This window comes from Populus alba, chromosome 15, assembly GCF_005239225.2.
Source record: "Populus alba chromosome 15, ASM523922v2, whole genome shotgun sequence".
NCBI classification, from domain to species: Eukaryota; Viridiplantae; Streptophyta; class Magnoliopsida; order Malpighiales; family Salicaceae; genus Populus; species Populus alba.
In genome coordinates this window covers 3,297,281-3,322,906 of record NC_133298.1, presented here as the reverse complement: position 1 = coordinate 3,322,906, position 25,626 = coordinate 3,297,281, and the positions used below count along the sequence as shown (strand labels likewise).

Sequence of the window (25,626 nt, the reverse complement as noted above, 5' to 3'; positions counted from 1 at the left end):
GCTATCATTGTCCTGTTACATGGTTCGGAAAAGAAAAGAAGAGAGAAATAAACTTGTGGTAGAAGTTGAAAAGTGCATGACAAAATTTGATACTTACCCGATTAATCATTATTATGATTAGTGATCTAGTCACATGACAACTAAGAGAGCACTCTGGCTTTGTGGCTCTTTCTTAAAAAATAATGAAAAAAGGATTTGGTAAAACCTTAAAAGTTATTTTGAAAATCAAAAGTAGAAAAATACAGAACGAAGCTCTTGAGTTTTTGAATATTCTATAAAATAAAAGCATTTTTATACTTATAAATTATATAAAAAAACTGTCGCCACAACTGAAAACTATAACTTTTCCTAACATATACCAACTCCATAATGAATTCAGGTGCATTTGGATTCTAGTTTTTAAAAAATATGCGGACCACACGCGATGGGATCGACTAACTCCATAATGAATTCTTCTAACCTAGAAAGGCTAATGTAGAAGGGTTTTTTAGAAAAATAAAATATATATTTTTTGTTTTTTTCTATTATTTATTATGATACTTTTCTAGTTTCTTTTTTTCACTATAAAATATTTTCCTAATTTATTTTTTTCCATTCAGTATCATTAGAGATTTATAGTCTTTATTATATTAAGAATTATAATAATTGTGAAGACATGAATGAATAAAATCAAATATTGAGTCTGGTGTTTTTAATCTTTAAGACTTTTAACACGTAACAAATCTCTTCATCATTTGTTTTCTTCAGCATAAAAACACACCATGTTCTAATATTTTTACACTTGCACTATCAAATGGTACATCAAACAAAATCAGACTTGCATTTTTTCTTGAAAGATTTACTTGAGAGAGTCGAGGCCACGCTTCTAAGAAGACGACTCTGCAGAATCCATACTTGTGCACTTATGCAGGAGATAGACATGACAGCCAATGCCATAGCAATATGTTTAGCGAAAGAAAAAAAAAAAACAACACGGGCAAATTGCACAACTGAGCTGCTCATGTTAGGCAGCAGAAAAGAAGCTCAAGGTCGCCAAAACATTGAAAACCTTCCTGGACACTGAAATGCTGTATTGGCCTTCATTCGTTCCATTATTTTGATGAGATATTGTTACGGTATCACCTACCTTGACACCTTTATCCTTCACAAAACTCGAGTTTAATACTGGACATGCATTACTTGAGAGAGTCAAGGCCACGCTTCAAAGAAGATGACTCTGCAGAGAGCACACTTATGCAGGAGATTGACATGACAGCCATAGCAATATGTTTAGCGAAAGAAAAATAAGAAAGAAAAATAAAAAACAACACGGGCACTATGCACAACTGAGCTGCTCGTGCTAGGCAGCAGAAAAGAAGCTCAAGCTGGCAGGGTAGCCAAAACATTGAAAAGCTTTCTGGACACTGAAATGCTGTATTGGCCTTCACTTTGATGAGATATTGTTACGGTATCACCTACCTTGACACCTTTATCCTTCACAAAACTAAGCCACTGCCCAGTGATAACAGGTTTAGGATGCCCTTCAGAGCGACAGGATAGCTTAAAGGTCCACAGTTTCCCAAGAGTGTCGATTGCTTGGAACTCAATTTCTCTTGCACCTTCATGCTTTGGGAAAAAGTGTAGAAAACTTGCAGGAACGCTCAGTCTTTCCTCTATGTCAGTCCGAGACAAACTTTTTGAGATGACCTTAGTTGATGGTTCCTTAGTTAATGGTTCCTTAGTTGATGGTTCCTTAGTTGATGGTTCCGCTGTTGTGTCTGAAAGAGAATAATGCGGTAATAAGTAGACAAGTTATGCCAAATTTCGGGAAGTTAAACTAGAATTGGAAGTTGAAAAATGCAAGATGAAACATTTTTTTTTTTTAAATTAAGATATTCCTGAGCATTACATTACCTGAAAAATGCCTATTTTTAATAAAAAAAAAACATTTTTAACCATTCATTTTCCACCAATGAAAAAGAAAAGAAAAAAAGAAATAGAAGCCAATAGACTTTAACATCACATTGATATTAGGACTTTCATTTCGTTGTGATAAGAACAGAAGTTCTGCACAAACAAGAATTATAGGAGAATGAGGTCTGATTAAGCTTGGCTCTAGTGATTAAATTGGCATCTCTACACGTGCATTTCGGGGGTGTTTAAATGTATTATCTGACTCAACTCAACCTAATAAATATAGATATTACAAATCAAAAAAAATTATGAAATGAATATGTCATGTGGCAGGTCGAGATTTTTTAAACCTGATCAATCCGACCCAGCACGTATACCCTATATTTCTTTTGTATTTATATTTAATAATTTGTGGATTGAATAATTATTTTTATTTTATTTAGAAATGTTTTGTTTTTATTAGTGGACTTCTAGAGATTTCTTTAGCGTAACAAAAATGAGCTTGTTTCTTTGCTTGAGGGGAAGGTTGAGATAGCTAGAAATTAATGGTGGTGTAAAGTATGAAAATTAAAACTACCATTAAGGGTGTCATGACATCTATATTTTATGTAGTAAGTCCACTTCTAAATACAAACTAATAAAAATTAATAATCTAAGCTCAACTAGAAAATATATGTAATATTCGCAAGAAATTTACCCTAATCCAATATATCCAACCCACCTGGTTCCAAAACAAAACTAAGTTAGTCGGGTTTAGAATTTATAAAATATAAAAAATCAGATTGGATATAATTATAAACTCAAATCCGAACTAATTATATTCCAATACACTCAAATACCATGCCAAAATTCCTCATGTGTCTTGTTAGACTATTTATCTAAAAAGAAATGAGAATAAAATTTATGTTCTAACTTCTAACACGTGATTTTAACTCAATATTGAGTAGTTTGTCACTTTAACTCAAAATGACATGTAGTTTAGTGGGTTAATAAGATTGAAAGCCCAACATGCAGCTCCATCGCTTCCCTTTTCCCACATGACAGATGACAACAAGAGATGTCTGTAGGGATGATTTGGATAATAACCAAATCTTATGCAAGTCTGTCTTCAATTATTCAAATAAAAATGAGCATAGAGCCACTTTTTTATTCATGGAGATGAGGTAAGTATAGGTGGATTAAATTGTTTTACTTTTAGGGTATAATAATAATGAATATGGTATCATTTGAATTATATATATATTGAAACAAAATGAATTAATTCACTTTTAAGAGATAAATGACTTACTATCTAGATATATCGTTGTGATCAATTCACGTACAATAAGAAGATGGAAACAGCACAAACAAGAATTATAGGAGAATGGCCAAAACTTGCATAGAGTGAAAGCTGAAAAAATAAACTCAGAATGCTGACAGGTACCCATGGATTAGGTTTCATCATATCCATTCCCAACCCACTATACAACAATAGGAAATTTAGATATTCATACCTTATACCTTATCCATTGAGTTTCAAGCATCTAGATGAATATCTATTATTTAAGTATAATTTATTGCTTAACATAAAATAAGTGTGTGTACTATGTCAGTATTAAAATATCTAAATATTATATTATATTAAGAAAATATAAATGTTCTACATGTATATCTATATGCTACAAATATATATATATCTCGGGTTAGGTTTATGTTAGGTTTGGATCGGGTTTAATAATATCAATTACTAATCGGATAAGATAACTATCCACAAAAACTCAAACCGTTTAAAAAGACACTCCCTCTTTTGTAACCTCGGGATAAATTAAAAATAATAATATAATAAAAATTATGGTGTAATGAAATGAAATAAATCAATGAAAAGAAAAAATTGGAGAAAAGTGGGTTAAAAAGTAAAAGAAGAAGAGTTCATAGCTAAAAATGTGTATTTTTCCAAACCAGAAACGGTCTAGCTGTTTTAAGAAACGACTAAAGTAATTTAATAAAACGGTCAGACCGTTTCTCAAAATAGTTAAGACTTTTTTGGCTATTGTCCCTATTATAACCCAACGGTGTGCAGGAAGAGAGAAAATATCATTTTCATTTCTTCTTCCTTTCTTTCACCTTGAAAGGCTAGAAAGTAAGCTTTAGGAGTGAAAAGAGAGGGTTTTGAAAGATAAAAAAACACATCCATACTAGAAATTAAGAAAGATAAAACAAAAGGGAAAATTAAGATAGATAGAGAGAGAGAGAGAGTGTGAAGAAAGAAGAGGAAAAAGAGAGAAGCCTTGGAAAATTTCAACTGGTTGATTTTCGGAATACATCTTGTAACCAAGTAAGATGTTTGGAACCCCTCTATATCAATTTGAACAAGAGTTAATTGATTTTGAGTAAAACCTAGCAAAAAAATTGAATTAGGGTTCTTGAGATGAAATTGGAGGGAAAAATGGATTTCTCAGAAATTGAGTTTCTAGGATTCTTGTAGGATATAGTAAGAGTGAAAACAAGTTAGAATAACAAAGAAATTTTGATAGGTAGGGAAGCTATAGGGGTCGTCCATAAAGAGAACAAAAGGAGGAAGTTTCACATTTATGATATCAATCAATAATGATTTTGATTGAGTTGAATTAATGAAATGATGAAATATTGAATAATTGAATGGTTGGGCCTAAAAGGATGAAATTAAAAATTGGTAGAGAAAATTGTAAATTTTATGGAATTGTGTAAAATTAATCAAAGATAAAGGAATCCTAAATTTGTTTGTAATTAGTGATTAGAATGTATTGATGAAAAACCTGAATATAATAGAATTATAACAAATAGTACGATAAATAAGGAGTATGTTGTTATATGATAATGATAATTATAAAACATGTCGATGTAGAGGAGACTGTTGAGGTGATTCAAGGAGCTGGTTGAGCCTCTTAAAGTCAGACTGCAGGTAAGTACATCATACCTTATGGTACTTTTCCTTATAATTTTCCAAAAATTTTACTTATGAATTAGCTATCCATGAAAATATGAATAGCGATATTGATAGTGTATATGGAAAGAAAGATATGTAAGTTGAGAGAATTATTTGGTATTCATTAAGGAATACTGGATTATTGGCTTCTGAATAAGAATGCTAGAATGATTGGCAATCAAGGTGGATTTGCCGGAGAAACTAGTATTCGTGAGGAATATCGAATTATTGTTTTTCAAATGTGAATGCCGGATCGATTGACAATTAAGATGGATATGTTGAAATAATGAGTTCTCAAGAGAGTATTGAATTGTTGGCTTCAATAAGGAAATGTTGGAACAATTATTTGAGTTATAATATAACAAGATTTGTTCAGGGTTGATTAAATTTATGTAAAGAGAAAATTGGATGATAATAAAAAATGAATTCAAATATTGTCTAGATAAAAAGTTGATTATTTCATTTTTAAGTGTTGAATGACATATTAGCTTTTGACTTAGTAAAACTTACTGACTTTGTTATAGGTAACTCAGAAGTTCACCAGAGTAATGATTAGTTGTTGCTTTTGTGTAAATTTAGGAAATTGTGGATTATTAGCCGTAATGTGGATTGTAATTTTGGATCCTCTATTTTGAAATGTAATTTACATATCCTCAAATTAAACTACCAATTATCGTCGATGAATTAGGTGATATAATGTATATGTTATTTAAAACCTATAAATGCTAAGGTCTTGCATGATTATTATATTTGTCATTGTAATTTGAGTAGTAACTATGTATATGTACTTAATCAAGTGTTCGTTGATGTGGAGTTTATTGTAAATGTTTTGATGTTTTTGTTATTATGATGGATGTGAAATTAATAAATGCCTTAGTGACATGAATTGAAGAGAACAAATTATGAAATGATGGATACAGAGAGATGAGATCCAGGGTAAATGAATCAGAACTAGGGTGATGAGTTTTTGGTGTTTGTGATTATAAAGAGTTATTACATATGATATGATTTTGATATCGATACTTGGGATGATCCAAATACAAAAGACACTCCGTTGAAATTTTAGTAGAATCTTAATAAGTTAGAAATATGGATAACTTTAGATTGATTTGGTTGACCAATTGAACTATCAAATAAACCTGTCGACCGTTTCATCAACCAGTAAAAAAAAATTACATTGTTTTCAGACTTAATATAAAGGAATTTGTACCCAAATACTGGGGATGTTACATCTTTAATCAAGAAATCAATATTTGATAGCAAAGAACCCTTTCAAATTGCAAAATTAGCACATGTTTCTAGAAAAAGAGGTCGCACAAATATATATAGAATTTATTATCGACAATAAAAGAAGAAAAAAAAAAGTGGAATATTTGTGTGAATGTTGAATAGGAATCTCTTTGGTTAATCAACCTAATGAAATACTGGATTTATCAAATAAACAAATGACTTTTATTCGGACAAATCATGAACTAACAGGAAACCAGGCCAGGAAGTGGTTGCATTCAAATATGAAAATTCTCTTGAGTAACCCAAATAAGTTGCAAACAACTGACCGCTTGATAGCTTCAACAAATTTCTAGTACTGCAAGAACTCAACACGGGGTTCAATTTGAGAATCTAAGTCAGCATCCAAAATTACTGGATTTGATGTGAAAAGCTTCCACAGATGGTGACGCATTATGCTGTTTTTGACAAGGAGTTGGAGTTTAGGGTCGAGGTTGTCTTCTACAATGCAATGGAGGATTTGAGGACACTTTCCAATTAATTGTACTACACAGGATGCGGCTGCCCCAATGTTGTAAGATTTATTAAAGTACTGGATTTGGTTTGAAATGCAAATAGTCTTGCCACCAATAGGAATAGTATGTGTTGTGCAAAACCCAAGCAAACCAAATAGTAACACAAACAAAAGGGACACGAAATATAACATTGTTCGGCAAAGCCTATTCCACAAAACTTCACTATCAAAATAGAGTTTGGCAAAGCCTATTCCACAAAAATTCATTATCAAAATAGAGATTACACTCACATACTTGACTACCCAAAACCCGGTTAGATCCAAGCAATCTTCCACTACATGACTGCTAGGCCTTGTAAGCTACTATTGTGTAAAACTAGACGAGAGGGCAACCCTTTCACAAAACCCCCCATGGGGCGCACCAAAGAATTCTACTATCAGGATTTGTGGTTGCCACTACACACCATAAATATTGGAGGTACACATAAACTACCCATAACACATTCTATTTATACTAGCAATAAAGCCCTTGTTTCATTAGAAAACATACTTCAAGTCCAACTTTAACAAGAAAAGTCCTTATCCTAAATAAAATATATCAACACATTACATTCTTGTTTAGGACACCACACCATGCAATTACCAATCTATCCTAAACCAACTCACCAATTTAAGCCACAACTCAAGAGTAAGGTATAAGTTTAGCATAAAATTTATGACATTACTGATAACAAGGTACATAATTAAAACCCATCAGATGAAGTGTTTCAATGCAATTAAACAAATTACATGTTATACTTGCATAATGTTTGGCTGAAAATCAATATCATAGCTTGATCAAAATGTCTGGTGGGAATTTTGGTAGACCATCCAGGTCTTGGAAGGTATTAAGAGTCATTGATGCATACTTAAAAAGATGATGTTGTCATAGTTCTTGCAATATATACTTATTACTTATACTTTATACCTCTATAACATAAGTAGATTGGTTGATAAAACCAGAACGTGAAGAACTCAGCTACGATTATCATCCTTTCTAAAGTTGGGTACATAGGTCACTGAAGGTTCTCTATTGTTTTCTGGCTTTCAGTCTAACAATGACTTCTAGCAGGCAAGGGGTACTAGTTTTTATTTTGTCCATTGGGCTGAGTTTGAGAATTTTGACTTGGGAGATTTACGCTTCTAATGGCTGGTATTTGTGGCTAACCTTTCGGGGCAGATGGTGCAATTCGGGATTCAATAGCATGTTGCCTCTAGTATGAATGCAAAACAATTTGGTTCAGAATAGCATTCAGTAAAATACTCTACAGCCAATTCATTTCAACACGTGCACAGTTGAAAACATTACATACATTAGGACGTGGTTCACAGTTGAAAACATTACCTATGTTAGGACGTGGCTCACGACCATGATTTACAGGATCGATTCTATTCAAAGAGTGCTCCGTATTCCCGGTATGCATTTGTTCTTCCTGGATTCTATCATCAAAACCCACAACTTCACCAATCAATCCCATAGATCCAGAGTCCTGTTCCATCTTGTCATCACCATGAAACGTTGCTGTCCAGAAGGGCAACCAGAATTAGGTAAATAAAACAGCTCTTAACTTTTAAGATAGGATATCCACATGTATCTAAAAGAACATCAAGTTGTGCACCATTTCGTGGAATTAGAATCAAATTCAACAGGAAAATGATGACATAGAACCTCTCGAACCAAGATTAAACACACATCTTCCTTAAATTCACTAGAAGGAGCAATTACTGCAAATCAAGATCTGCTATAAACTCATCAAAATCTCTCATCTAACTGCCTAACCCAGAACTCCCAACTTGGCATCTAAGACTACAAAACTCATGCAACCCCCAGGGCTGACAAAAAACCTCTTATGAATTAGTTCATAAACATCGCTGGTATAACGAAAAAGGTTACTATTAAGACCATAGTTTTTTCGATTTATACCGGGGAAGTATTTTTGCAAGTCTATAATAGATAGGAACCCTAAAACAGCTTATAGAATGAACATATTTTGAATTTTTGAAACAGAAAGAGAAATTACCTAGCGTGCTGTTCTGAGAATCCGACATGTCTCCGATTCTTATCTGCTGGTTCTCCAATTCTGAGGTTTTTGATGTAATGATTTTGCCATTCATCTTTCCCAGTTTTAAGAATTACTAACTTTTTTCCAAAGTGATTCCATTGTCTTTTTTATGACGTCATTAAAAATTGTTTTATCCAACGTGGACCTATGAATAGCTGGGAGGAAAAAAAACCGAAAAATAATAGAGCTGAAAAAATAAAAAAGAAACTGAATTAACCTAGAAGAAAAAAGATTTAATTTATTTTTATTCTAAAAATTTAAAATTAACTGAACTAAGTCAAATAATTCAAATAAATTTATACCAAGTTAAAAACCATGAATATAAATATTAAAAAATATTCTACTTTTATAGTTGAATCAAACCCACTCTAACTTTTTTGGATATTTAATATTATGATAATAATTATTTTTTAAAATATTTTTTATTTAAAAATTTATTAAAATAATATTTTTATTTTGTAAAGATTTTTTATTTAAAACAATTAAAAAATAACAATCAAAATAATTTAAAGTAAAAAACTTTAAATTTTTAAAAATACACGGTCACATCACGATACCAAACCAAACAATATCTCAATTTCTCTGTCTCTTGTCTCTTCATATATGAAATCGCAAGTTCTAATCTTAAGGCTATATTTATCATTACAGTCCAACCATATTTAAAATAAATTTTTTATATTTTCAAATTATTTTGATTTAATATTAAAAATATATTTTACAAAATAAAAAATAAATTATTTTAATTAAAAATTATTTTAAAAAAATATCATAAAACTAAAATAATTTTCTCAATATAATGTTTGATATTGTGATAATGATTGTTTTTCAAAATATTTTTTATTTAAAAATATATTAAAATAATATATTTTTTTAAAATTTTTTGTTACACCAAAACGATAAAAAAATATATAAATTGCAATAAATAAAAAAAAGTGATAAATTGCAAAAAAAACTTGTAAAGAAAGTGTATATATAGGCAACCCTTGTTTTTAGCGGCTAATTTGCTAAAAAACACATAACAAACAACTATTGTTCTGAATTAAACTATACATGACTGTTTATTTGTAGTATAAACACCTTCGTATCAATCTTTCTCGGAGCTTATGGTTTTACATGCACTACAAGTAATAAGTAGGAGCTCGAAAAGGATGGTATCTTTCCATCTTTCTTAGAATTTTTCTCGTGTATGTAACATGTTTTAGTTATTTTTAAAAATATTTTTTATTAAAATAATATATTTTATTTTTAAAAAATTATTTTTGATATTAGTATATTAAAATGATCTAAAAACACCAAAAACATATTAATTTAAAAAAAATAAAAAAATTTAAATTTTTTTAATTTTTTTTAAAAATACAAAACCAAACAAGTTGGAAAATTTTGTTGCGGTTAAAATTGCATCCTTGCATGTCCTCACAACTTTGGAATAAGATGGGAATTAAAAAGAATATCCGCTTCCTGTGGGTTTGTGGTAAACTGAGGAGCACCGGCAGAAAAGGTAAAGATGCTTACCTAGTTGAGGTCGGTGACTCGGTGTAATTTTATGCTTTATGCGCTGTCATTAGTGAAGGTATTATATGTAAAAGGAATCATTTTACAGGTGTCACAGCTAACGTGGTTCAATACTTTGGCTTTTCTATTTGGAGAGGAAAGCATGTGGAAAAGAAAATCATGGATGCACAATTCATGGCAGATTGGTGATCTTTTGATTCGGGGTTCAACAACAATAATGAAATGGATGGGTCATGGTTTCTATAAACTAATCTCATATAAAAGCTAAAAGTAACAATCCAAAATATAATTATATATTTCTTGGTGTGCAATTTTAAATGGGGTAGGAGTATGACTACGCTCAACTTTCTGTTGGGAAAGGGGCGCTTGCAAATGCATCTGATTCCATGATGAGTCTGGATGTGTCCATGCCCCATCTCATGTTAGGTTAAGGATGAGACCACACCAGGCTCTATGTTGGGTTGTGACACAGTTGTTCCTGATCATTCTTAGATGCAGTCACAAGCTGGACCTGACTCCTCTTGGGTTCAAAGTGTGAGTTGAACCCAACGTTTCTCAACTTAAGTCCGCGACTGAAGGGTCATTTTACACTGAGCCTCTCATACTCTGAGTTTGGATTAATAATTATGATGTTCATCATAATTCTATTAAATAAGAACAAGCAACTCATGCTTACATTAATTAGATGTGATGGTACGAGTAATAAGATAATATTATCTTACTCATGTGAAATTATTTTTCTACCTATTCTACGTTGCATGAGGCAGTTCAAATCAGATAATTTAAAAGATAATAGGAATATATAGAAATGGGAGAGATAAATCCATGGATATAAACACATTCTCAACTTCTTCCCCCCCGTATCTAGATCTTCTTCCCAACCTTTTCTCTACCTTCATAAAAGCCTATTAATATCTTCATTAATGTCATTTTTTACACAAATATTCATAGTACTGACTTCATCTTTGAAGGATCCCCTATCAACACTCCCAGGGGACTTTGTGTAGGCGTTTATTCTAGAAGAGTTTCATACCTTCTTGAGAAGATTTGTCAAAGGAGAAGCCAGCGTGGTCTCAAAGTAGAGGTCATAGAATTCATTGTAAATGATGTATAAAAATTTCTAGAAACAATTTATCCCATAATATTTCCTATGATTTTTGTAACCTCATCAGAAATGAATTTGAATGCCGACAACTCTTAAAATTCCCCTTTACTGGTTTCCAATTGATTGTTACGGAAGCTTGTGTGTATGCATGACGCAACATTTAGTAAAAAAATAAATAAATAAAACTAACTAGAAAAATAATTAAAATTTAAAAATAGCATTGAGAATAATGAAAAACTAAAAAACAATAAATTAAAGGCCTCATTTATGGGTATTCCCAACCCCGACCACATCAATTGCGGACAAACCTCATAGGAAATATTAGGGTATGTTGAATATTCTTGAAAAAACTTAATCTAATCTAACTATCACATAAAAAATTATGATTGTTTTTGTTAGCTACCCTATTTAACACACGTCACTATTTTTCACTAAGCTTCCATTTGTTCATCTAGTTTATAAGAGTATTTGGTGAACATTTTTCGTGAATGCATTGTGCCACTATGCTCTTATAATTTATGGACCCCTCCCTCCAATGGTGAATGCTTTGTTCCCCCTTGCCTCTTTTATGGAGATAAACGGCTGGGATCATGGAAAATAAATTACATGCTAGATTTTAGGGATTGATTTGAAGAAATTAATTTAGGCTCGATTTGCTGAAGAGTTCATTGTATTCAATCAATTTTGGCTAGAAAAAATTGATTCGGAACAATCATCTAGGATTTTGGATAATTAAGAAGCTGAATCTTGAGTTAATTAAGGATCAACTCGAACACTTACAATTTAGTTTTTGATTTTTATTTTTTTCCAACTGAATCTGCATCTAATCTCATTTGTCTTTCAATTGCATCCTTAATTGAATCAATTTAGATCTTTAAATTAATATACTTGTTGCAAATTCATCATTGGTCTCCAATATTATGCAATTTTAATAAATTTAACTCTTGAAATTTCATCATTCGTTCCAATATTATAAAATTTTAATAAATCTAACTCTCAGTTCTAATTTTCTTCTACAATTAAATCCTTTATTGACTTTTAATTTGGCTATTTGTTCTAAAATCATCCCTAAATTTTAATTTTTTTTCATTCTTAGCCAAATTAAATCAGTTTAAGCTTTTTTCTCAATTTCCTCTTAAATTGAAACCTCTATCGTGGCCCAAAAATTTTCTCAAACTTTATTTTTACTTCCGATACTCAATTACCGGTACAATTTCAAACCCCAACTATTTTTTTTCATTTTATAATTTTTATGATTTTTGAGATTTTCCTTTCCTAGTTTGATAAATAGTTTATCCTGTCCCTTTCTCAATTACTCTTGTCTTAGGAGTATTTTCCTAAATTTTAATACGGTTCATGCTGCTAAGCCATTGATTTACAGCAACAGGACCTTGTTGACGCTACATCAAAATCTGTCATATAGACAAGATATAATCGAGAAGAACATGTCTTGCTTTTGAATTGCAAGAAGGTGCCCTCATTTGACTTCACTATCATGTGAGGTTTTTTATGTTCAGGGTTTATTGCTTTGATGTTTTCACTGTTTTGTTTAAGTTTTACCTAAAAAGTTACTGGTTATTTGAGATTGTAGTGGTGATTATTTTTTAAAGTATTTTTGTTTAATAATACATTATAATATATTTTTTAATTTTTTAAAAATTATTTTTAATATTAATATATTAAAATGATTAAAAATATCAAAGTTTATTTTAAAATAAAAAAATATTTTTTAAAAAATACTTTTAAATATAAAAACAAACAAGTTGTTAATCTCCTTGGGTTTAGATCATTACTCCTAAGCATTTTTTAAGCACGCCTTACCTTTCCATATTTCTTTTATTGCCTATAACCTAAATGACGTACTGTTTTCATTGTGTATTGTCTTTATTATTGATCATCTCATATATTTTATTATAGATGAATTATGTGTTTTTAAAAAAAATTTAATTTTTAAATAAAAACCATATTAAAAAATAACCACGATCATTCTCTGGACCCACTGAGTTCGACAAAGCAGCAAATAGCAACCGGTATTGCTGACGACCGGACCGACAACAGCCAGTAATCATCTCCCTGAGGTAGAGGACACTGCCCAAAATATATAAACAAAACGCCTTATATGTGTAGTCACCGCTCACAGCCAGTAATGACCACATGAGCAAAAGTACTCTGATCAACAGGCGTGCGTCCCCATAGTCGTCTTGTTATTATTTTTAAATTTTCAATCGGTAAAAGGCAGTCTTTTTTTACTCATTCACGTGTTTGCTTTCGCTGTGCCAATCTTCTTGCATTCTTTTTTTCAGAAGAGACATGGATTGCTCACCTCTTTCTTTCCGTTTTGTTTTTTATTTCAATTTCGGGTTGGTTAAAGACCAATCTTTTTTTATTGATTGACTTGCTTTCTTGTAGATGCCCTCCTCCACTGTGTTAGTCTTCTTGCATTATTGTTTTTCTTCACAAGGGACATGAATTGCTCAACTTTTTCTCTCTGTTTCATTATTTTTTCAATTTTTGGTCCCCAAGGCCAGTCCTTTTTTGACTTCGAAGGGCTCGTAACATTTCCCATGGTTACGCGTTCTTTCTCAGCTCTTTCCTTCTATATTATTATTATTTTTTAATTTTTGGGTGGTAAAAGTTGAGCCTTCATAATAAACTGGATCGGCATTACTCTTAAGATTCCAAAAGTTTAGGTTGCTAAGGGAAGAGAAAAGGAGACTTGGAGGAGACAAGAACCAACATGCCTTTCGAGAGCGTTGCATCTGGTTCTTTCCTTTCCATTTCAAAAAAGATTCAGTTTCTTTAGATTCTCAAAAAAAGAAAAATATGATGATTCTCAAATAAAGAAAAATATGATGATATCTTGGCTGTTTTCCGCTTTCCTGTTGGCTATGGATGTAGCTACGTCAATACGTTTTTGGCAACGACGGGCTATATATTATCCAAATAATATATATATAGTTTTGAAAATTCTTGTTATATCTAACTTATATCCATTTATTGTTGATTTCTGATGATGCAGAAACTGGAGACAGTACTTTAATCGTCAATGGTACAAGCAGCTCCCAAGAAGAAGCAGAAGTTAGCGGTAAATTCTTCGTTTATGTATTTTACTCTTAAGAAAATCAGCTACACACACATTTGCCACATAATTTTTATAGTGTCTGTATCTTTAATTTTATGTTTTATTCATTCAATTGTCTAACAAAAAGTATAATGGGCACTACTACTCTCTAAAACAGCGAATTATTCTTGGAGCCACAGCCCTGAAAGAGATCATGCCGTCGCAACTATTCAACAACTATTCAAAATCCTAGCTGCCGCAATTAGGATTCAAAAACACTACAGAGGTTTTCGGACCAGACGAAACCTAGCAGACAGTATAATTGCGGCTGAGTTACTATGGTTTGTGTCTTGCAGATATAATCCATGTTTTCATGTGATTGTTCTGTGAGATGCGAGTTCTTTTATTCACTTTAAGTGTGAACTTTTTGTAGGCAAACGACCCTGTTTCATATCCAAAAAATGGGTAAACTTGCAATAACTGTAAACATCGAGAGTGAAAAACATATCGGGTCACTCTTGGAATGGTTAGATACAAGATTTAAAAAGGTACTTGATTTGCTCTCCACTGTTTAAAAATGGAGTTTGTTTGTACTTACAAAATACTTTTCTTGAGCTTCCAGTATGGTTATCTATCCAGCGATCAACTGGCCCTTCTACATTGTTGGGAAACTGTAAGCCAACATGCAAACTTCTATGTTTCAATACATTTATATATTCAGCACTGTACGTGTTATTCTCAATTCGTCAATTTAATCCTTGTGTTAATTAAACCTCGTACTTATTAAATTATTGGATCAAATAAGATTAATTGATTAACTCAGTGTTTTTTTTCACAGATTTATCCACGACTTCGTTATTCTTGGAATTCACATTTTTTTTATCAGATCTGGGGCGATCAATGTTTCTTGGGGAGGTAACATGCATCATAAAAACCAGAAATATATTTATGCATTAAAATTAAGTGATATAAATAAATTAATTTACCTTCTTTCAATACTATAATCTCAAGCTTGAATTTTTATCTGGAAGTTCCATTCATTTGAGATTTTGGTGCTTGTAGTTCGAAGTTTGACTCATATAAAGTTGGTGATCTAAAGAGAAGAGAATCAATATTCACCACTGGAAAGCCAACATCTGTTCAACTAAGAATGAATACGGCATCATCAACTCAGGTTTTTTTTTCTTCTCTTTTTTTGGATAAGTTATGTATATTTAAAAAATGAATGAGAAGAGTCGTTATTGAGCCTATAATTGTAATTAAATAACAACGTAAAAAAGGAGATTAAATTTGAAAGATTAAAAATTAAAATGTAAAATATTTTTAATTTCATATATTATTTATAAATTAAAAAAATCATAGAGGGTAAAAAAAAAAAACTCATTGGAGGCAAACCCAAAAAATAAGAAAACAAAAACAAAAGAACAAAAAGATAATAATAAAAAAAACATAAGCTTAAAAATGAGAATAAAAATCAGACAAACTCAAACAAACCTCCTAAACTTGGTTTAATCTTTAAGACCAGCCACTTAAGAAATCCTGAACTTAGGTTCAATAAAAAAACTTAACTTTCAACAAATTTAATTTTGAAGGGTGAAATAAAAAAATATTAATAAAAAATAATAACTAAAATAAATAAGAATAAAAATAGACATGAAAAAAACAAGAAGATGAAACTTGAAAAAAAAATGATCCCAAACAAAATAAATTGTAATTAAAAGAATTAAGACCAAACTTTAAAGATTAAGAAATTATAAGGGGTGAAATTTAAAATCATTTGAAATATATTAGATTATTTATAGATTAAAAAATAGTAGCAGGTGAAATAAAAAAAAATATAGAGGGTTAACCCAATAGATTAAACTAACAAAAAATAACATAACAAAACTTATATATATATATATATATATATATATATATATATATATAAAGGATAAAAAATAAGAAAAAATCAATTTATAAAAAGGAAAAAAAACCAAGCAAACCCAACAAATCTTCTAAACCTCATCTAATCTCTAAAAGTCATATCCCATGAATTGTTTTACCCAGCTTCAATCAAGAAGTACTCTAGTTCTCAACTAGTTTAATTTTAAAGAATGAGATCAATAAAAAAAACTAATAATAAAAAAACTACAAAAAAATAAAGATAAAATTTGATAGAAAAAAACTTAAGGAGGATACAATTTAATGAAAAAACAAGATCTCAAATAAAATAAATAGAAATTAAAGTAATAAGAACTAGATTTTAAATACTAAAAAAATCATAGGAGTTGAAAATGAAAAACAACATATGTAAAAACCAAGGGAACTCAAGCAAACATTCTAAACCTAGTCGTCAAATCTTAAAAACTCACAACCCATGAAACCTTAGGTTCGAGTACAATCAAGAAATTTATTGTAAGCCAATTTAAAAATAAAAATTTTAAAAACTTGTCAAAGCAAAAAAATCAACAATCAAAAGAATATGGATTAAATTTAATGGAAAAAAAAAAAAAACAAAGTAGGGTGAAATCATAAAACAAAACCAATTTAAAAAATGATCCCAAATAAAAACTTTTCAATGCAGAAAAATTAGCAATCAAAAGAACATGGATTAAATTTGATAAGAGAAAAAAGCAAAGAAGGGTGAAATTGCAAAACAAAGTCAATTTAAAAAATGAATCAAAACAAAAAAAATAACAATAAAAAGAATGAGAACTAAATTTAAAAGATAAGAAAAATTAAGAGGTGAAATTGAAGAGGCTCACCAATTTATAGATCATTCAAGATTAAAAAAAATAGTAATAAAAAAAAAGGGATCAACTATGAAGAACCAACAAATTAAAGGGCTATTCTTGAATTTTTAAGGGGTCAACACGAAAATCTAGGCAGGAAAAAAAAAGAAAGGGAAAAAAGAAATGATTGTTAACGCTAAACCACCGTGAATAATGTGACACAGGTTGCCTCACTAGGTTGGGGACACTGAAACCTTTCAAATGCCTTCTCAGAATGCGGTGTTAGGTGGCAATAAAACCTCTTACATGTGGCCAGAATTGTGTGGCACTGACAAGTTTTCCTTTTAAAATTATATTTAATAAATGTAATTTACAACAATACTTTTTAGTACCCTTGAAATTTATAATAAAAACAAAGTAAAATGAAAAAAAAATTGGGTGAGAGTTTAATTGGTTGTCTTTTAAAGATATTACAGTAATTACATTATTTCTATAAAAAATGAAAATACAAAAAAGTTCTTGAGTAGGAGGCATTTAATTATTTTATTTAGGGGTTAAATAAGTATTTTTACCGTGTATTAAAAAACACAATTATCAATATGACCTTATATAATTTTCAAAAAATATTTATATCTTAATAAAAAGACTATATTACCCCATGAACCAAGTTAAAAAAATTAAATGATGGAGGCAGAATATAGTAATTATAGTAAAATATATTTTTGGAATACATAACTTCACTAATGATATTAGATTTTTTTTTTTTTTTTTAGTAATGTATTTGTTGTTTAAAAGAGTCTTATCTTTACACTTCATCATTCTTATTATTTATAGATGTTTTAGAATTTAAAAGAAAGTAAGTTGCTTGTTGTTGCAAGGAAGCAAATTGTCTTTAATGATTATATTTTAAAATATTTTTTGTTTAGAAATATATTAAAAATATATTTTTTTAATTTTTTAAATTTATGTTTGATATTAATATATTAACATAATATAAAAAAAAATTAATTCAAAACAAAAAAAATAAGATAAAAATTGAATATTTTTTTAAAATATGTTAAAGATAAGTGATGACAAGCGATGAATATAGTGGTCACGTCGGCTTGCACCGGAGACTAGGATGACAAGGCTAGGAAATTTGGCTGGATGGCAGCCCAACCGAGGCTGCACGTGACAGCCTCTGCTGCGATATATATATATATATATATATAACTCCTGCCCCATCACCCTCCTCGTCGCACCACGCTTTACTCTAGCATTGTGAAAAGGTGCTTTTGCTAGGAGATTTTTATTTACTTTCATTTATTGTTCTTGTGTTGGCTTTGCAGCATTCGATATCTGAGCTTACGAAGGCTTGGAAGACCTGGAAAGGAGCCTTGCAACAGTGTCTGGAAGTTGTGAGTTCATACATTCTTGTGGAAAACCTTAATTATTCTACTAAAGTTAACTGTTTTCCTTGAGTTTTCACGAGTAAATTAAATTGATCTGTCTAAATCAACTTATAGGAAGCACGAAAAGCTTCTTCTTTCAACCTCATGAAATTTAAATTTATAAGTAAAATCATAGAGTTTTTGGTTAAGACCATTTATAAAACAATGTTATTTTACAGATTGATCCACGCCATCGGGTTGGACGCAATTTAAACTTTTACTTTCAGATGTGGATGACCAGCAGTGGTGGCCAACCTTTCTTCTACTGGTAACAAGTGCTAATGAATTCTATAATCCTTGTTTATTAAACCTGTGGATAAATGCCTTCGTTTCTCGTTCTTCTTCTACACTTCAAATTTCCCTTTGGAATTGGAGGTTGGACGTTGGCGATGGAAAAACAGTAAATCATCCGGAATGCTCAAGGGAAAAGCTGCGTCAGGAACGCAATACATATCTTGAACTAGTATGTCTTATTTACCCTCTCCTGAAGAATTATATATACTCCATCCCCTTGCCTGCAAATACCCTGTTATTTTCAGCATGTAGCGTTCCTATATGTTTGCATGAAAAGAGCATACTGGGATGAAATGGACAAAGGCACGTCAGATCTTAGGTTTGGATTTGTTTTTTTTCCTTACAACTAGGAGGTGCCAGGGGGAGCCTCTCAAATCTCGAAATGATCCCTCGGATTTAGTGCTTTTTTCATATAAGTTTAAAGTCTTAATATCCTATATATAACGTCCATTTTGAATAGAAACAAAGGCTATATTGGAGTCCATATTCTATGACTTGTGTGTATATTTTTTTGAATGTGTAAACAATTTTGGCATTTCAACATATTCTTCCATTAGAGAGATCTTAGCACACCTGAAAAAAAGAGAGAAAAAACCCTTGTTCTTGTCCAAATTAGCTTTTCTAAAAGGATTCAAAGCCTTTTTTAGGATACAAAACTCTAATGAATAAGAGCTCGAAACAACAACCCTGGTCTAGATAATCCAAACCTAAAACTAGGTTTCTCGAAGATGTCAAGTGCACATGAATTTATGATTTAGTTTCGAGATTTAGCAGACCTTGATAATGATTCAATTTGTATTGGATCTCTATACCGTTGCTGGGGCCTTTTCTTTTAACATTAACGTTGGCATGCCCAATCAACATGCTGGTGCATTCACCAGGTAAGCAAATTGGAGGCAGTTGAATCCTTTTTGTCCCTTGTGCTCAAGAGTGGGAGCCACATCAAGAAAGATATAAATAACAATCAACGAGAACCTGACCGGGCAGATGGATTTGATCAACAGGTTAAAACTACCATCTCGAAATTGTTTTTTAACATTAAATTTGGCATTCCCAATTAACGTATTGATGCATTCACCAGGCAAGCAATTCAGAGGCAGTTCAATCCCCTGCGTCCTTGATCCACTGGAGACAGAGATCCTTCTCAGCAATAAATGTTGAAGAGGATTTAAATAACAATCAACGAACACAGAACGGGCCGGCAGATGGATTCAATCTAAAGGTCAAAATCTACCATCTCAATATTGCTTCATATAGCTATGTATATTACAATTAAAGCAAATACAAATCTTGATTTTTAGTAATCAAATAATACCCTCCCGGAGCAGGATCTATTGAGAAGAATCTTCTATACTATGAACCTTCTGTTTGAGATTGCAACTGCGGTTCTTGATTACTTGTCTTCTCAGCAGCGTCAACCCCGGTATGCGCTAAGTGGTATGATACTGTCAATCACTGTCATGGCCATCTCCTTGATTCAGCTTGCTCACACCGTTGGAAAGGAAGGGGTTAGTTTGCAGTGGAAGGGCTGGATACCTCGGTTTTATCATCCAGCTCCATCTAACAAGCCTTTTGGAAATCTTGTTCAAGTTGTGGAATTGCTTTTCTCCGTCTCTCAATGTGTTTTTGCAATAATTGCCTACCATTATTTGTCTCGAGACCAAAACAATCCCGCTCAATTTTGTATTTATCCTATAGCCTTTGCTTTTTGTTTGTTGTGTCTCAGTTTTATACGACGCGAGCCATGAGTTTCATCCTAGTTAAGCTTTCGGAGAAAAGCTAATTAATAATGTGGACATTTGTATGCGCTGTGATTTTTCCTTCTTTTGTTTTCTATTTCGTTCCAAGGTTTTTGCTTGGAGGTTCGTCCTAGAGTGTAATAGAGAGGTTGATATAAAATGACAATTTCGGCCTTCCCATTCTTGACCTGGAGGGCCTTTATCTCCACCAGCTGCTTCTTGATTCATATGTTCAAAAAACACCTTCAAAATGGGAAACAAAACATTTGGCAGAAAATACATTAAAATCATGCAAAGCAAACACTAAATTATAGCATTTTAAAAAGATACGCTGAAACTACATAAAAAATCATGCAAGACATTTGGCAGAAAATCCATAAAAAAATATATATTATTTTAAATTTTTTTTAATTAAAATGCATTTTAAAAAGATACACTGAAATTAAAGCCCCATTTATTTTATAAAAAGTGAATTTTTAAAGTTCTATATTTGTTTGTTATTAAAAAATTAATTAATGAAAAATATTTTGTTTTCATTTTCGTTCCAAGGTTTTTGCTTGGAGGTCCGTCCTAGAGTGTAATAGAGAGGTTTATGTAAAATGACAATTTCGGCCTTCCCATTCATGACCTGGAGGGAGAAGAAGGCCCGTGTAATGTGCATTCCTTATTTACGTGATGTCTTTCATCTCTGTGTTTCCACCAATTCCATTTTGCAATGTCAAATCTTTTAATAAAATAAAACCTAATTTTTAATTCATTTCAATTCAAATACACCTTACCAACACTCTCTTTCTTTTATATATATATAAAATCAAACTGCACATGCGGTATACTTGAAATATAATATATATTATTATATACAAGCAAACTTAATCTATGATATAATAATCTATGATTTGTCATGTACAAAGCTCCAACTATATGATATAATAATCGACTAGAAATTTTGCCATTATAACAGAAGAGAGAGAGAATGAATTAAATTCTTTGGCTCTGTTTGTTTGCAGGAAAGTGGTTTTTTTTGGAAAATGAATACCGGGAAAAGTGAATTCCTGAAAAGTGAATTTCGAGAAAGTATTTTCCGATGTTTGGTAGTGTTATGAAAAATAAACTGGAAAACATTTTCCAGTGTTTGGTTGTGTTATGAAAAATGAACTGGAAATAATTTATTATTGAATTAATTTTTTTTTCAAGTTTATCTAATATATATAAAATATTTAATCACTTACAATTATCATAAGCCAAATTTTGACCTTTTTTATTTTTATTATTTAAAAAAAAATGATGAAAAGGGGTCCCAATTAGAAATCAATTATTTCTGATTAGGGTCCCAATTGTTAAGTTTACACTGTCTAGGGACTAAATTGAAAAACAGCCATGCCCAAGGACACAACGGCGCCGTTTTGGAAGCATTGTTCATCGTCTCCTACGCTTGCGCGAATGAAGCCTGTTCAACAGGGAAATTTGCTGCAACAAATCTGGTCATGGACCATATCTCTTGCCCACGATCTCGTTTGTGGATTCCATAACAGTCTTGAAAATGGAGGACTGGTTGAGGGGAAGCTTCTCTATAAAAGGGGGGACGCAAGCACACCAAAAAAAAAAAAACCCATCATAAACAGAAGAAAAACTCGGGGAAGAGGCCAGCAACCAAAAACCAGGAACGAGTGACCGAAGACCAGAACGAAACAGAGGCAGAAGACGCAAGAGGAGGAAGAACAACAGTTGACGAACAGAGAGGAGAGGAATTAAAGGGAGCCGAAAATCAGAGAAAAAACCCAGAATAACAGAGAAGCAAACGAAACAGAACCAGAAGAGTAGAGGAAAAGTAGAAACATAAAGCCTGCCAATCATCGTCTTCGCCACAGCACTTGAACCAGCAAAACAGAGGAAGAAGGGTAGGGGAAACATGCCAAGAACCACAAAAAATGGAGGACGAACAGTGACAATAAAAAGAAGAACCACCCGAGAGAACCGACTTCTTCCTCATCTTCAAGAGCAGCAGACCACATGTAATCTCCCCTTTACATTTTAATTCACTGCTACAATAGCAGTGAATTATAATTCACTTGCTACTGTAACAAGTGAATAATAATTCATTAGCCCAGTTGTATTCTCGTTGAATAACTGAGGGTGTGTAGAAAAAAGAAAAGTGTTTTCCTTTCTTTATAGAAGGAAAACACTTTCATTTAGCAACGTTATTATTTTTAGGTTGACTGGAATTCATTTTCCTTTGACTATTTTTCCTTGTTGTCACCAAACATAGAAAAAGCAGGAAAGTGAATTCCACACGCCTAGGATACAAAAAGATAAGATTACAAAAGAAAAAAAAAAGGAAATATTCATGTTATTTTTCGATCTTCACTCTTGATTTTTTTTTTTACTTTCACACATTGGGTGTTTTTTTATTTACCCTAATTTATGTTTTTTTTTTATTTATAAAAATACCTTTAATTTTTTTATATATATAAGATCCAAAAATAAAAAACAAGACAAAACATAAATTTTTTTTTTCAACAAAAATAAATATATTTCATTAGGGGACGCCTTTTTCATTAGTGCCTCTTCCATCTCCAACACTGCCTCCGCTGTCTAGGTAACGCCTTTTCAAACTCTACCATATTAGGTTAGGGTTTATTTTAAATTGTAATAATAATGACAGTTTAAAATATTTTTTTAAAATTTATTTTTAATATTAATACATCAAAACAATTTAAAAATATAAAAAAAATTATTTTAAATAAAAATAAATAAATTTTTTCAGAACACACGTACACTCTTTAAAGGTGTCTTGGACTCGCCTCGTTTCCAGCTCTTAAGCGATTACTCGGGCACCTTACAACAACACTTATTAATGAAAATAGTAATAATTCTTTTAAATATTATTATTAAAAGATAATATTAATATATTTTATTTTTGTTGAATCCTGTAACAAATAAGTTTTGTTAAAGTTTTATCCAGAACGAAACGAACAAAATAAATCTGGAGCTTCTTGGTTGGAATTTGAATGAGAAATCTGGAATGATGTGAGATAACAAGATGAAATTTATTCTAATTTTCTGAAATGGAATGAAATTGACAAAAGTACAATTGTGGGTGACAATTATCTAACACATCATTCAGAATGGGCACCTTTATCTCTAGCAGTTTTTGATGATTCATGTGTTCAAAAACACCTTCAGAATGGGAAATCAAAACAACAGGCAGAAAATACATTAAAATCATGCAAACACTAAATTATGGCGTTAGGAGGGTACCTGAAAGAATGTGTTTAAGAGATTTGAAATCAAAAGATCAAGAAGTCAAGTTTCATAAAATTCATTAAAAATAAATATAAAAGATAATATATATATATAAACACATCAGCCGTGCAAGTAACAAGAAACAAAGAGCAGCAGTAAGAAACAAGATTGAATGAGAAACTACTAATACATTGTCATACCATTGAATAATAGTATTTGAGAATCATAAATCAATTGTTGTGGTTTTATCATCCTTATTTTATATTTGGGAGATAGAAGACATTTAAATCTCTTACACCTTAGGATGAATCACCAAGATATCTAGAGAACGAGTGTTCTAACAAATCCTTTTACTCTATCAATGACAGACTGAGAAAAGGAACGATTTTGCACGAGTTTGTGAAGCACGAGCTAGAAAAGGGAGTTCAAAGATGTTGCAGAGAAATAGAGATAGTGGCAAACATAGAAGCCTAAGAGGCGAAACGCAATAGAATTAGCATCCCTGTTTATGTTTCCTTCACTTGCTAGAAAAAAAGTAACATGCATATTTTCATACTGTCCACAACAAGGGATTTGACTCCCCAAGAAGTAGGTGACATGCAAAGAAAATAATAAAATCATTTACTAGGCATAAAAACAAAAGAGAGTACAAGGGATGATCAGATTTTGATAATCCAAACCCAAAGAGGCATATTGAACAGACAAGTGCTCAAGAATTAGCAGACCACCTGTGTCTAGCCTCCCAAAAACCACACAGTAGTAAAAATCACCACCCTTTGATGATCAACTAGACAGTCTTAGAACACACATTTTCCATCCACTACATGAGTCAAAAAGAAAACTAGGGTGGAACTCGAAGGAATGACTTGCCCTACTAAGCTACTATCTACTGGCCTTGTTTGTTTCCCGGAAAGTAGTTTCCGGGAAATCATTTTCCAAACTTTCCTGTGTTTGTTTGTCATTAGGAAAGTTGGTCAGCGGAAAACACTTTCCGGTCAACGGAAAACACTTTCTAGTCAACGGAAAATACTTTCCGGTCAACGGAAAACACTTTCCAGTCAATTTTAGTCAAAAAAAATTTGACTTGGTTTTCAGGAAAGTGGTTTCCGGGAAATCACTTTCCAAACTTTCTTGTGTTTGTTTTCCAGAAAGTGGTTTCCGGGAAATCACTTTCCAAACTTTCTTGTGTTTGTTTGCCAGTAGGAAAGTTGGTCAATGGAAAACACTTTCCAGTAAAAGGAAAATTTGGCTTGGTTTTCTGGAAAGTGTTTTCCTGAAAAATTTGAGGGGAAAACACTTTCCGGAAGTTGTGAAAATTTAAAAATATCATTATTTGCTGATTATATCAAATTTGATCCTCAAACTTTTGATTGCTACATATATTTTGTTTTGAATATTTATTTTTTCAATTTCATCTCTTAAAATTTTATTTTTATATTAACTTTGGTCCTTATTTTTATAATTGCTATTTGCTTTTTCCTTATCATTTTTTTATTGAAATTTTTTATTATCAAATTTGATCCTCATTTTTTTTATTGTTACTTATTTTATTTGAAATAATTTATGAAATGTTGATTATTATTATTTTAATTTCTTTATTTTTTATTATTTTTTTTAATTTTTTAGATTTGATCCCTATTATTTTGATTATTATTTGTTTTATTTGAGATAATTTATGAAATTATATATTTTTTTTCAATTTCATTCTCATATAACTTTTTAATTTGTAAAATTTGTTCCTCATTATTTTAATAAACTTGAGAAAAATAAAATATTAATAAGTTATTTTCCAGCTCATTTTCCATGACATAACCAAACACTGGAAAGTGTTTTCCAGTTCATTTTCCA

At 31.2% G+C, this 25,626-nt stretch overlaps 2 protein-coding genes across 2 annotated transcripts; one reads left to right on the top strand and one right to left on the bottom strand.

The window, feature by feature from the left end:
- Positions 1 to 664: 664 nt before the first annotated feature.
- Positions 665 to 8,778, bottom strand: LOC118042530 (uncharacterized). Its single transcript, XM_035050231.2, has 4 exons — positions 8,639 to 8,778; positions 7,963 to 8,139; positions 1,467 to 1,757; positions 665 to 1,134 (listed from the first exon to the last, which is right to left on the bottom strand). Exons 1-4 carry the CDS (start codon positions 8,730 to 8,732, stop codon positions 1,004 to 1,006), a joined length of 693 nt encoding a protein of 230 aa, XP_034906122.1. The 5' UTR covers positions 8,733 to 8,778; the 3' UTR covers positions 665 to 1,003.
- Positions 8,779 to 13,855: 5,077 nt separating this feature from the next.
- Positions 13,856 to 20,737, top strand: LOC118042526 (uncharacterized). Its single transcript, XM_035050229.2, has 13 exons — positions 13,856 to 14,059; positions 14,317 to 14,382; positions 14,537 to 14,699; positions 14,792 to 14,906; positions 14,981 to 15,031; positions 15,197 to 15,273; positions 15,421 to 15,532; positions 18,401 to 18,469; positions 18,682 to 18,770; positions 18,878 to 18,965; positions 19,678 to 19,800; positions 19,878 to 20,018; positions 20,125 to 20,737. The coding sequence occupies exons 1-13, from the start codon at positions 14,035 to 14,037 to the stop codon at positions 20,542 to 20,544; spliced, it is 1,539 nt and encodes a 512-aa protein (XP_034906120.1). The 5' UTR covers positions 13,856 to 14,034; the 3' UTR covers positions 20,545 to 20,737.
- Positions 20,738 to 25,626: the final 4,889 nt, after the last annotated feature.

Bases quoted from the DNA above. Each gene is read 5' to 3' on its own strand.
- LOC118042526 (XM_035050229.2), top strand. From the start codon at position 14,035: ATGCCTTTCGAGAGCGTTGCATCTG. The intron at 15,032-15,196 runs GTAAGCCAACAT...TTTTTTTCACAG, and splicing joins TTCTACATTGTTGGGAAACT to ATTTATCCACGACTTCGTTA. The intron at 15,274-15,420 runs GTAACATGCATC...TGGTGCTTGTAG, and splicing joins GATCAATGTTTCTTGGGGAG to TTCGAAGTTTGACTCATATA.
- LOC118042530 (XM_035050231.2), bottom strand. From the start codon at position 8,732: ATGAATGGCAAAATCATTACATCAAAAACCTCAGAATTGGAGAACCAG. The intron at 8,140-8,638 runs GTAATTTCTCTT...CCTTCTGGACAG, and splicing joins TTCTCAGAACAGCACGCTAG to CAACGTTTCATGGTGATGAC. The intron at 1,135-1,466 runs GTGTCAAGGTAG...TGAAGGATAAAG, and splicing joins TAGTTTTGTGAAGGATAAAG to GTGTCAAGGTAGGTGATACC.